General features: G+C 43.7%; 1 protein-coding gene across 10 annotated transcripts in view; it reads left to right on the top strand.

The window, feature by feature from the left end:
- Nucleotides 1–12551, top strand: part of STS (steroid sulfatase) — a 303712-nt gene that overhangs the window by 164731 nt on the left and 126430 nt on the right. For 9 of the 10 annotated variants that reach the window (XR_007515874.1, XR_007515873.1, XM_049872292.1 and 6 more), the window contains one exon: nt 4856–4977. The exons of the other annotated variant lie outside the window; for it this stretch is intronic. Coding sequence is in view for 7 of the 9 variants with exons in the window: in XM_049872292.1 (XP_049728249.1) it covers nt 4856–4977 (122 nt within the window). In the remaining 2 variants the exon portion in view is untranslated. The remainder of the gene's footprint in view (nt 1–4855; nt 4978–12551) is intronic. 10 annotated transcript variants of the gene reach the window in all.

Raw genomic sequence — 12551 nt, 5'->3', positions numbered from 1 at the left:
CTCGAGTTCCATAATTAAAAGAAAATTAAATTCGATTCAGGTTTTTTTTTTTTGTTTAGGAAAAGAAATTAATACCCTGATGTTGTACATGTGTCTGCTCCTTGTTGCTAAGGAAGACAAAGGAAGGTGATTCGGTTAGCATCCCCCGTTAATTTTTGCTGACTTATGGCAAGACGAGAGTCCCCAGGTGGTGCAGATGGTTAACGAGCTCAGCTGCTAACTGAAAGGTTGCAAGTTCAAGTCCTCCCGGAGGTGCCTCAGAAGAAAGGCCTGGTCATCCACCTTTGAAAACTCAGCCACTGAAAACCCTGCGGAGTGCAGCTCCACCCTGGCACACACGGAGTCGCCCTGAGTCAGACTCCACTCAATAGCTTGTTTTGTATTTTCTGGCATCTAGGCTAACTTTCTGCAGAAACTCAAGTGACGTTGCAGTGAAGGCCCACGGGAGTGTTTCCGTAGAGAACAATATGCCACGATGTTTTGTGTCACTTTAGAATTGGATTGCCCCTGTGCCCCACGCCCCGCACTGTGACTTTACGAAAACATTTCCACAGGAGCGTGTCAGCGTCAAGCAGTGTGGGCCGGGTTATTGCCCCGGTTAACTGTGAATTTCACACCTGGTTTGAAACAATCCTGAGTATTTTGATAACTTAGACACCATTTAAAAGTTCACCTCCACAGGGTCACTTCCAATTTTTCATGGCAGAAATGAGTCTCCGTTTGACAGGCCGTATTTTTGCGGCACTCTTCAACAGTGGCTTTTCGTAGTGGCGTGATTTATTACCTGAGTCAGGTGGAGGATAGAGAAAAATGAGACCTAGCTCTGCATTTGAAGAAAAAGGAAGTTTGCAGAAGGCTTTGTTCCCCTCAAGGATGGGGCTTGAAAGTGAGAAAAATACATTCTGAGATTTTGCAGTCTTATTTATTGATTGATTTCGTGGCGAAAATATAAACGATACGTACCACTTCCACCATTTCTGCGTGCATAACTCGGTGACGTCAATTACATTCTTCAAGTTGGGCCACTGGTCTTGCCTGGTATCTCCTTCCAAATTATTCCAGCACTATTAGCATCGATTCAGTGCCTCTTGAGCAGAAATTCCATTTTGCCCCTCCCTCCCACCCTTGGTACCCGCTAATAATGTTTGCTTTGGTGGCGTAGTGGTTAAGTGCTACAGCTGCTAACCCGAAAGCCGGCGGTTCAAATCCACCAGGCGCTCCTTGGAAACTCTATGATGTAGTTCTACTCGGTTCTGTAGGGTCGCTGTGAGTCAGAATCAGCTTGATGGCAATGGGTCAATGGGTACAGATTTGCTTATTTCATCTGAAGTGAGGTTATACAGTACTTGTCGTTTTGTGACTGACTGACTTCACTTAGCATGATGTTTTCAAGGTTCGTCCGTGCTGTGTCATGTACCAGAACTTGGTTCCTCTGTACGGCCAAGTAATATTCCATTGTGTGTATGCACGTTTTTACCCATTCATCCGTGGATGGACATTTTGGTTGTTTCTGCCTTACGGCTGTGGTGAAAAGTGAACGTTGGCTTACAGGTTTCTGTTGTGATGCTGTCTTCGCATCTTTCGTATGACCTAGGTTTGGGATTAGTGGGTCACATGGTAATTCTATGTTCAACTTTGTGAGGAACAGCAAAACTGCTTTCCAGAGTGGCTGCGCTATTTTAGATTCCCGCAAGCAGTAGATGAATGTTCTAGACTCTCCACAGCCTTCTCAATACCTGTTGTTCCCCCCACTTTTTTTTTGATCATTGCCATTTTAATGGGATGAGGTAGTATCTCATTGTGGTTTTGATTTGCATCTCCCTAATGGCTGATGAAAACCGAAATATAGGGTCCTGTGAGTTGGGATCGACTAGACAGCCATGAGTTTGTTTTGTTTTGTTTTAATGGGTAATGAGGAGCCCTGGTGGCACAGTGGTTAAGAGCTCAGGCTGCTAACCAAAAGGTCAGCAGTTCGAATCCACCAGTCTCTCCTTGAAAACCTATGGGACAGTTTACTCTGTCCCATAGGGTCTCTATGAGTCAGAATTAACTCGACGGTGGTGGGTTTTTAATGGGTAATGAAGGTTAAGTGCTTGTCTGTTTACCCAAAAGAAAGGTCGTTGGTTCAAACCCACCAGCCATTCCAAGGGAGAAAGATGTGGCAGTCTGCTTTCATAAAGATTACAGCCTTGGAAACCCTATGGCACAGTTCTACCCTGTCCTATAAGGTTGCTGTGAGTCAGAATTGACATGATGGCAGTGGATTAATGGCAAATGACATTGAACATCTTTTCATGTTCTTATTGATCGCTTGGATATCCTCTTTGATGAATTGCCTATTCAAGTCCCTTTCCCACTTTTTGATTGGGTTGGTTGTCTTTTTGTTGCCAAGTTGTAGAAGTTTATGTGTGTGTGTGTATATATATATATATACACACATTTTTTTTTGGATATTAGACCCTTATCAGATATGTGGTTCCCAAAAATTTTCCTCCAGTCTGCAAGCTGTCTTTTCGCTTTGTTGGTAAAGTCTTCACCTTTTTTCTTTTTTTAAATTAAATGTCCCCTCATATTACCATGACCAGTTTCAGTTATCAAATGCTGATCCTAAAAAGTAGTTCTTTCTGCCATCTTATTAAGTCAAGTGTTGAGTTTCGCCGGCCTCTGACAAAAAAACATCTTCAAGAAGTTGAGGTAGACATTGTACCCAATAAATGAAGATTCCGTCTCACTTTTGGGGGTCCACTTGGGGGTGGAGGTGCTGGAGAAGGATAGCGTTCGTCTGTTCCCTGCCTCCTTGTCTCCACATCCCTTTTGGCCATCAGGGGCATTCCATGATCCAATATTCCTACCTGCACAACACCCCTCTCTTCCCTTCCTTTCTTTCAACTCTCTTTAGAATCTCATAATCGTAAGGTCCGATGCCTCCTTGAAAGGAATTTGAAAAGAACGGCACACAGTGCCTGTCATTTCAGGATGGAAACAGTGTTTCAGAGAACACCCTCTTTGTGAATAGACCTGTCGCTGCCATCACTCCTTTTCTTCTGCCCATGGTGAACAGGAACGCCGGCTTGGGATGTGAGCCAAGTCTGTCTTTTGTTCTTATTTTTAACTGCTGATAATAGAATATTTTCAGTCCGTAGGCTTCTGGGGCATTCGTGATTAATAACAAGAGCTGAGGCCGGAGAAGTGCTAAGCAACAAGGCTATAATTACATTATGGGTTTTTAGTGACAACAAAATAAACCACAAAGAGCCCGAGGGAACCAGGACCTCGAAGACGGGCTCACCCAAACTATAGAGCCATGCTAAGTTCTGCTTTCTAAACGCCTTCTAACAGGAGATGACAGGGTGTCGTGTTTTTCATCAGAGAAAGAAAACCCACACGATAAATACTGCATCTCTTTCAGAGTGGTTCTTTACTCCTTGTTTCATGGGCAGAGGCTAAATTGTATCAGCAGCCCCGTTTCTAAAGTAGCTGTTCATTGATGTTTAACTCAAAGCAACATTTTAGGCTTTTTCTTCTATTTAAACTCCAAGTAATCCTCATTGTTCGTAACAAACCTTATTTATTTATTGTTTACATTTTGGGAAGTTTCCCTTCTTGGCCAAGCTGTATACCTAGCAGTCATTGCTGTCATTAGCTGCCACAGAGTCGGCTCCGACTCATGGCGACCTTATGTAGAACAGAACAAAACACTGCCTGGTCCTGTGCCATCTTCATGATCGTGGGTGTGTTGGAGTCCATTGTTGAGGTTTTGTGTCAATCCGTCTCATGGAGGGTCTCCCTCATTTTCATTGACCCTTTTCTTTACTAATCATGACGTCCTTTTCTAGCAATTGGTTTTTCCTGATGACAAGTGAAGTCTCACCATCCTGGCTTCTAAGGAGACTTCTGGTTATACTTCTTTATGACTGGTCTGTTCATTCTTCTGGCAGCCCATGGAATAGTCAATATTCCTCGCCAGTACCATCGTTCCCACACATCAGCTCTTGGGTCTTCCTTTTCATTGTCCAGCTTTGGCATGCATATGAGATGCCCAGTGGTAGAGGGGGTAATATGTTCATGTGCAGACAGTCCATACAAATCGTAGTATCATCACCATTATTATTTACAAATTAACTCATTCGGATTTAGAAACTCACTTTCACTGAAGTCCATCCAATTACAGTTGCCCCCTGCTATAAACCAAAACATCCAAACCTGTTACCTTCAAGTTGATTCCAACTCATGGCGGCCCCATGTATATATATTATCTTTTTTACCTTACCACACAACCAACCAACTCATTGCCGTCCAGTCCATTCGACTCATGGCGACCCTACAGGACAGAGTAGAACTGCCCCGATAGGGTTTCCAAGGATCGGCTGGTGGATTCAAACCACCAACCTTTTGGTTTGCAGTTGAGCCTTTAACCACTGCACCACTACAGGTCCTCTGATTTTCAACAGACCCATACTTTTTGGCAAAGCAATGGGCAGAAAACTGGGGTTAACAGAAGCACCTGGTAGAGTGGTTGAGAGGATAAATGCCAGATCAACTCTTACTGGTGGTTTGACCTTGGATTAGTGGCTAACACTTCCTGTGCCTCAGTTTTCTCGCCTCTACAGTGGTGATGAAAATAAGACCAGCTCATGGTGCTGTCTGGAGGATCCGACAAGCTAACACATGAGCAGAGCTGGGATCGGAATGTGGAACATGGCGCCCGTAGGGTTAGTTAGTATTCTTTGTGTTGAGTAATGCAGCTCTGTCGTGCTCTCATTTGTGGGGAAGGACAGTTTGGAACTCAGGGTGTTTTAGTCCAAGGGCAATGTGGTTGTCCCCCACCTGATGGCACTATTGGTTTACCATACAGGATCATCGATGGACGGGACCTGATGCCTCTCCTCCAAGGGAGAAGCCAACGGTCAGATCACGAGTTCCTCTTCCATTACTGCAACTCCTACCTAAATGCCGTGCGCTGGCACCCAAGAAACAGTGAGTCACCCCACCCTCCCACGCTTCTAATACTTCATTCCATTCATACTGCGTGAATAGATACCAGTAACAGAGAGCATATAGCTGCAGATGCCAACGGTGCCTAAAAGTGTGACTGTGTTTGCTTTGCTGTCTTTTCACCCTCCTCTCTTCTCTTTTTCCTTCCCGTCACATGGTTGTCCAGGTAGTCCTTGGTGGTTCAGTGGTAGGATTCTCGCCTTCCTTGCAGGAGACCCTGGTTCAATGCCCGGCCAGTGCACTGCATGTGCAGCTACCACCCGTCTGTCGGTGGAGGCTTGCTTGTTGCTAGGATACTGAACAGGTTTCAGCAGAGCGTCCAGACTAAGACAGACTAGGAGGAAAGGCCTGGAAATCTGTTTCTGAAAAATCAACTAATGAAAATCCTATGGATCACAGCAGTCCCATCCGTGGGGTATAGCAAAGGGCTGGGAAGCGTTTTGTTCCCTTGTGCTTGAGGTTGCCATGAGCCGGGCTGACTTGGCAACAGTGAACAACAACATAGAAGCAAAACCCAAGAATTGGAGCAGTTAGTGTTTTGCAAAAGTCTTCACACCTATCAATTAACAGATTAGCAGGGGGGTAGAATAATAATGAGTTAAAAACATGGCCTTAGAATGTTGGACTTGTAAAAAAATTAAAAAAAATTTTTTTAATGCTTGGAAAAGGGTCTGGTGCAGAACAAATACTTAGTAAATGTTACCTATTTTTTATGAAAGAACATGGTAGAAGTTGTTTTTTTGTTTGTCTTTATTCTTAATTAAGGAAATATTCATTGAGCTCCTATGGAAGGATTTTATTTACGTATGTCTTCAATGTGCCTGTAATTCTTCATCTTCATAGGAATGTTGTTTCTTTTTTAGATTAATTTACAGTATTTAGGTCTGCACCATGTAATAAATGAGAGCTCTGTGATTACCAGTTTTCTTTTATATGGAGCCTGGGAGAAAAGTCAAGAATAAAGTTTCTGCCATTCCTGGGTATTTAAAGAAGTCTGATAACATATTCCTAGCCTTGCGAAATTGCACTTAGCTAAAGCCAACCCCACCACCTCCTGTTAGAGAGTCCGGAAAGAACATATTGGTTCAGGGCTGGAGGAACATGTTATGTGGAGGAGTGAAGAGAAAAGGGACAGAGAGATAGAGAAAATAGGAGTAAGTGAGAAAAACAAGACCCAGTTTCTCATAGACAACTGGCCCTGGGATAAATTTTGCTTGTTAGACAAACACAAATGACATTTCCCCTTAATGCAGCCCTAGCAGTCTCCTGCCTTGTGCTGGCAACAAAAGAAAGAAATCACAGCATTTCAACGATAGGATCGTTCACCCCCTACAGGGTCTCCATCAACCATGTGGTCTGTAAATCATCTTTTGCTTACTTTTCAGATTATCTCTGAAACTCAGCAGTGATGGTTGCTGCCCTGGCTATTATGGGTGGCTCGGTGTTTATTTATTTGGTGTTTTGTGTATTCATTTTTCATCTAGTCATTTTGCTATGTGGAAGGCACTGTTTTAGACACTGGCGTCTGTCAGTGAGAAAATGGGATGGAAATCTTCCTTGCCTAAGAGTGGTTTAGATCCTAGAGCTGGGACTACAGGGGTGCCTAAGGACAATGCGACTCTCATCGGCGTGGGATTTCCCATTCACACAGGGCAGTGGAGGTTCTGTGGTAGAATTCTTGCCTTCCATGTGGGAGACCTGGGTTCGATTCCTGGCCAATCACCTCATGTGAAGCTACCAGCTCTCTGTCAGTGGAGGCTTGGGTGTTGCTATGATGCTGAACAGGCTTCAGAGGAGCTTCCAGGCTAAGACAGAGTAGGAAGAAAGGCCTAGAGATCTACTTCTGAAAATCAGCCAGCGAAAACCCTACGGATCACAACAGTCTGATTTGCAACCAATCATGGGGATGGTGCAGGACCAGGCGGCATTTCATTCCTTTGTGCACGAGGTGGCCATGATTCAGGGGCCAACTCAAGGGCAGCCAACAACAACATCAGGGAAGCCAGATGGGCAAGTAGGACTAGCCGATTTAGTCAGCTTAGATCATCTCAGGTCTACTTTGGTAGGAGATTGTCACTAATCACTGGACTACGGGGGACACTTTCCGTAAGTCTTAGAGATAAGAGGGTTGACACCTACCCTCATAATACTTCACTAGAGAACAAAAGAGAGATTTAATATCAGGTTTTAGTAACAAGCAGTGGTATGCGGGAGCTGTCTTCTCATTGTTAAGGAATTTTGCCAACTGGTTGTTAAAGTGTTGGTAGCTTGAAATCAGCCATGTTGGGAGTATTTACACCATGGAAATTGGCAAACACTACACCAAAAAAAAAAAAAACCATTAGTATTGAGTCGATTTTTGACTCATAGTGACCTTATAGGACAGAGGAGAACGGCCACGTAGGGTTTCCAAGCCTGTAATCTTTACAGAAGCAGTCTGAGGAGTTGCTGTGTGAGTTCACTGCTGCACTGCCCGGGCTCCTATACAAGTCAGGGCTTTTTTCCTTGCTCAGAGAGCTAGTTTACCAGCAGTTCACTGGTACCAGAAAACTAGAACTGATTGGAAATGTTTTAAGATTCAATTATCATTTGTCCTGATTAGCAGAGGGTTTAAATACTAAAATCGCAGACTCATTAAGTCCTTCTGCTCAAAAAAAATAGAGCTAGAAGTCTCCTTCCCCCTTTTTAAATCACGAATCCCTTTTAACATCTATATATAATTCCTTCTCTGTAATTTAATTGTCTCGGAAAGCTGAATGGCGTGATTTAATTATGATCTGAAACGGTTGTTCCCATTGCATTTTAAAAGAACTCCTGAAAGTGTTGGTATAACATGGATACCTTTCCCTGCTTTCAAATGGGAACTTGGAGTTAAGAACTCCTGTTCAGTGACCATCAAACTCTAGGCTTTGAGTTTTGACCTGTGAATCAGTGTTATTAAAAATTCAGCACAAGGACAGCTTGATATTAGGGATGAGATTTATCTTGGAAGGTAGGTAGATATTTGGCTTCGGGATTCTGTTACATATTTTCAAGTTTAATAAATGTATTCTTCAATAGATGGTCACATTAATGTGAGAACCGCCAAGCCAAGACGGCCATATCTATTGGATGACTTTGGGCCTGTCCTGGAATACGTTGCCATTTAGTACATAATAATGGTTTAAAGTATTTTCTGTAAGTATGTATGGAATTTTGATATCATCCAGAAAAAGAATCCCCCCCCCAGCCCTTTTTTTTTTTTTAAGCTTTATGCTTCTATGGGGAAACCAGCTCTCCAGGAAGCTACAAAGACGTGGTCAGAGGAGTGTAGAATTGATGCCGTATCCTCGGCCTGAAAACAGAACACACACACCTTGATGCCGCACCAGCCGGGCCTCATCGATGTGGCTGCATTTGCAATTCAAGTTTATCGGAAAATTTTTTTCCCGTGTTAAAAAAAAAAAAAGTGTCATTTTTAATGACAACAAAAAGCAGTACCATAAAAGAATTTTTTCTAGAGAAATGTGTTCATGCTCAGCTTGCTGTAAGATACCTTCTTTCTGAAATTATGGTTGTTGGGTGCAGTTGAGTCAATTTTCCACTCACAGTGACCCTGTGTGACAGAGTAGAACTGTCCCATAGGGTTTGCGAGGCTGTCATCTTTCAGGGAGCAGATTGCCAGGTCTTTTTTCCATGGAACTGTTAACGTGGGTTTGAACTGACAACCTTTCAGTTAGCAACCGAGCACTTAACCCTTGCACCACAGGGCTCCTTTCTTTCCCAAATAGGAACTAAGGTAATGGTTTAAAGTAAAAGTTTGCTGGAAAAGTTTTTCCCCTCTAATAAAGGCATCATGTCTTAATTATGGCAAAGAGTAATAGGATAGAAGAGTTCATTCTAGAGAAATTTGTTCATACACAACTTCCTAAAAGGTGTATTTTTACAAAATGGGGATAAATGAGAGTTTAAAGTCAAAACAGCATTGCCGCAGTCAGGAAAAACGGTAGCCTTGTTCACCATTAAAATTTTCATTCTGCTAAAAAAAAAAAAAAATTTCTCCCCTAAAATACACCTGATAAAAGAGTGGACTTTAATTACAGCTGCTTCTGCCTTGCGAGTTCACCAGCTTAAGAACTGCTGGGCTTGGCTGTTGTCTCTGAATAAGTTCAGGAGCCCACGTGTGGTACAAACCATTAATGCCACAGGCTGCTTACTGAAAGGGTAGAGGATTTGGGTCCACCCAGAGGCACCTCAGAAGAGTCCTGGCAATCTGCCTCCAAAAGTCCACAGCTTTGAAAACCCTGTGGAGCACAGTTCTCCTCTGCACACATGGGGTCGCCATGAGTCAGAACTGACTCGGAAACAAGTAGTTCGGTTTTTTAGAAGGAGAAGAGTTGAAGAGGGCGGAGCCCTGGGATTTGGTGGCCGACTGGGGAGAGGGGGACGTATTGAATGATTTTTGAGGTATGTTGAGGCTCAAGGACGGCACCGAGGAGAGTCCTGAGGTGGGTTTACACCCACAGCTTTAACAGGTAATGTGAGCATTCCTGTAAATTCTCAGAGGGGACAACAAGCGAGGGTCCCTCGGGCAAAGGGACCTCAGGGTAGAAAACCACAACAGTGCTTGAAATCCTTCTTGAAGAATTCCAACACGGTGGTACGGCCAGAAATACTGCCAAGACTGAAGGCCCTCTGAGGCTGATATGATATATATACCTAAGTTCTCCAAGCATCCAAAATAAATCTTGCCAAGACTAGCAGTTGAACAATGTCCATCAAGGCAGGTCTAAAATCCAAGTGGTAAATTAAGAGCCAAAGTGTTGAAACTATTTACATTGAGTTTCGTATATTTTCGAAGAATTCTTAGCAGGAAAAAAAATGTCTTAGGGCATGTATTACGTGGGCAACCGAATTAAAAGAAGACGTAAACCATTGTGTTTCTCACTTAGGTTAGTTGTCTATATTCACGGCTGATTCATACGAAGCAGGCAATGTTCTGAGAATTTTATGCATAAGATCATATTTTTGATCCTCACAGCAGCTCCATGAGGCAGGTACTATTCGTATCCTCATTTTAAACAAAAACCCATTGCTGTCAAGCCAATTCCGACTCAGAACCACCCTATAGGACAGAGTAGAGCTGCCCCATGCAGTTTTCAAGGTTGTGCAGTGGTTAAGAGCTCAGCTGCTAACCAAAACGTCAGCAGTTCGAATCCACCAGGCGTTCTTTGGAAACCCTATGGGGCAGTTCTACTCTGTCCTGTAGGGTCGCTGTGAGTCGGAATTGACTTGACAGCAATGGGTTTGATCTGGTTTTGGTAATCTTTATGGGAGCAGATCACCAGCTCTTTCTTTCACTGAGTGCTAATGGATTTCAGCCGCTGACTTTTCGGTTAGCAGCTGACTGCTTAACCACTACTCCACCAGGGCTTCTATCCTCATTTAAGAGAGAAGAAATTTTTGTCAGAGAGAGGTTAAAGGCATTGTCCAGACTCACATAGCTAGGAAGTTGTAGACCTGAGATCTGAAACCAAACTGTTGGTGCCCCAAACCAAAAACCAAAAAGCGGGAGGTTGGATTAACTGGAGGTGAAAAATGGGTTGACATCTGTTAGGCAGAACTAAACATATTTTAACTGTCTTGGTTATCTAGTGCTGCTATAACAGAAATACCACAAGTGGATGGCTTTAACAAAGAGAAATTTATTCTCTCACAGTCTAGTAGGCTACAAGTCTAAATTCAGGGCTCCAGCTCCAGGGGAAGGGTTTCTCTCTCAGCTCTGGAGAAAGGTCCTTGTCATCAATCTTCCCCTGGACTAGGAGCTTCTCCGTGTAGGAACCCTGGGTCCAAAGGACGTGCTCTGTTCCTGGTGTGCTTTCTTGGTGGGATGAGGTCCCCAATTGTCTGCTTGCTTCCCTTTCCCTTTATCTCTTGTGAGATAAAAGGTGGTTCAGGCCACATGCCAGGGAAACTCCCTTTACATTGGATCAGGGATGTGACCTGAGCAAGAGTATTACATCCTACCCTAATCCTTTTGAACCACAGAGATTAAGATTTATAACACATAGGAAAATCACAAAATGGAGGACAGCCACACAATACTGGGAATCATGGCCTAACCAAGTTGATGCATATTTTGGGGGACACAATTCAATCCATGACAGACCGTATCCACCCAAGGCTGTTCCGACGCCTTTCTCAGTGTGTTGCTGCAATGATTGTATTGTTGTTAGTTTCCGTTGATTGGACTCTGGTTCACGGTGACCCCTGTGTGCAGGGTAGAAGTGTGCTCCATAGGGTTTTTAAGGCTGTAACCTTTCAGAAGCAGATTGCCAGGCCTTTCTTCCGAGCTGCCTCTGAGTGGGTTTGAACCACCAACCTTTTGGCTAGTAGTCGACCACTTCGCCATTGTCACACACAGGGACCCCTCCAATGTCTTCATGGGTAATTCATGGGTAATGTTGCCTATAGGTGTTGTGAAAGGCCTGGGTGATTTTTTATACTCTCCAAGATGGGTCATCCCTTTGGAAAGGACTTCACTTAACCAAGCCAGCAGCTCTTGGGTACTGTGTGTGTTCGTTCTTGAGACTTCTCTGTCGATGATCTCAGAACATCTCCTTCCTGTGGTGAGCTCCTGTAATCCGGAAGTCATAAAAATCATAATAACTCTTCCCATGGAAGGACCAGATGTCCTTCAGACCCCTGAGGAATTCTTGAGAACCCCGAAAGTGCTTCATTTACCTTATTTTAAACTCAATGGAATAGCTATTTTAGAATTATACTTGGAGGGCATTCTCTTCAAGGTCCTGCTTAAGGGACATGCTTTTCTCACTTAAATTCTGTTTGCTGTTTTGTCAAACCACGACCAACTTCCTTCTCTCATCTACAGAGTCATGTTTTTTGGGGGTAATTTTACATAAAAATGCACTTCACAAGGTGAATGTGTTTTCACCCCAGAGATGGATGTGCTAACCTTCATCTAGCCATTCTGAAAAATCAGGCGGGCCAAGCCGGCGGCCATATTGATGCAGCCAGAGCCCCTGAGTAATTGCCAGATGCTTCTAAGATCACCGACGCAGGTCTTAGCAGAAAGGGGCTGTCATGGATTGAATTGTGTACCCCAAATACATGTGTCATCTTGGCCGGGCCATGATTCCTGGTATTGTGTGGTTGTCCTCCATTTTGCCATCTGATGTGATGATCCTATGTGTTATAAATCCTACCTCTATGATGTTCATGAGGCAGGATTAGAGGCAGTTATGTTAATGAGACAGGACTCAATCTACAAGGTTAGATTTTGTCTAAAATCAATCCTTTTTGCGATACAAAAGAGAGAAGCGAGCAGAGAGACAGGGGGACCTCATACCACCAAGAAAGAAGAGCCTGGAGCAGAGCAAGTCCTTTGGACCTGGGGTCCCTGTGCTAAGAAGCTCCTAGACTGGGGAAAGATTGATGACAAAGACCTTCCCCCAGAGCTGGGAGAGAGAAAAAGCCTTCCCCTGGAGCTGGCATGCTAAATTTGGACTTCTAGACTCCTAGGCTATGAGAGAATAAAATTCTCTGTTAAAACCATC

Source organism: Elephas maximus, chromosome X (genome assembly GCF_024166365.1).
Source record: "Elephas maximus indicus isolate mEleMax1 chromosome X, mEleMax1 primary haplotype, whole genome shotgun sequence".
Lineage (NCBI taxonomy): Eukaryota > Metazoa > Chordata > Mammalia > Proboscidea > Elephantidae > Elephas > Elephas maximus.
This window is presented reverse-complemented; position numbering and strand designations above follow the sequence as displayed.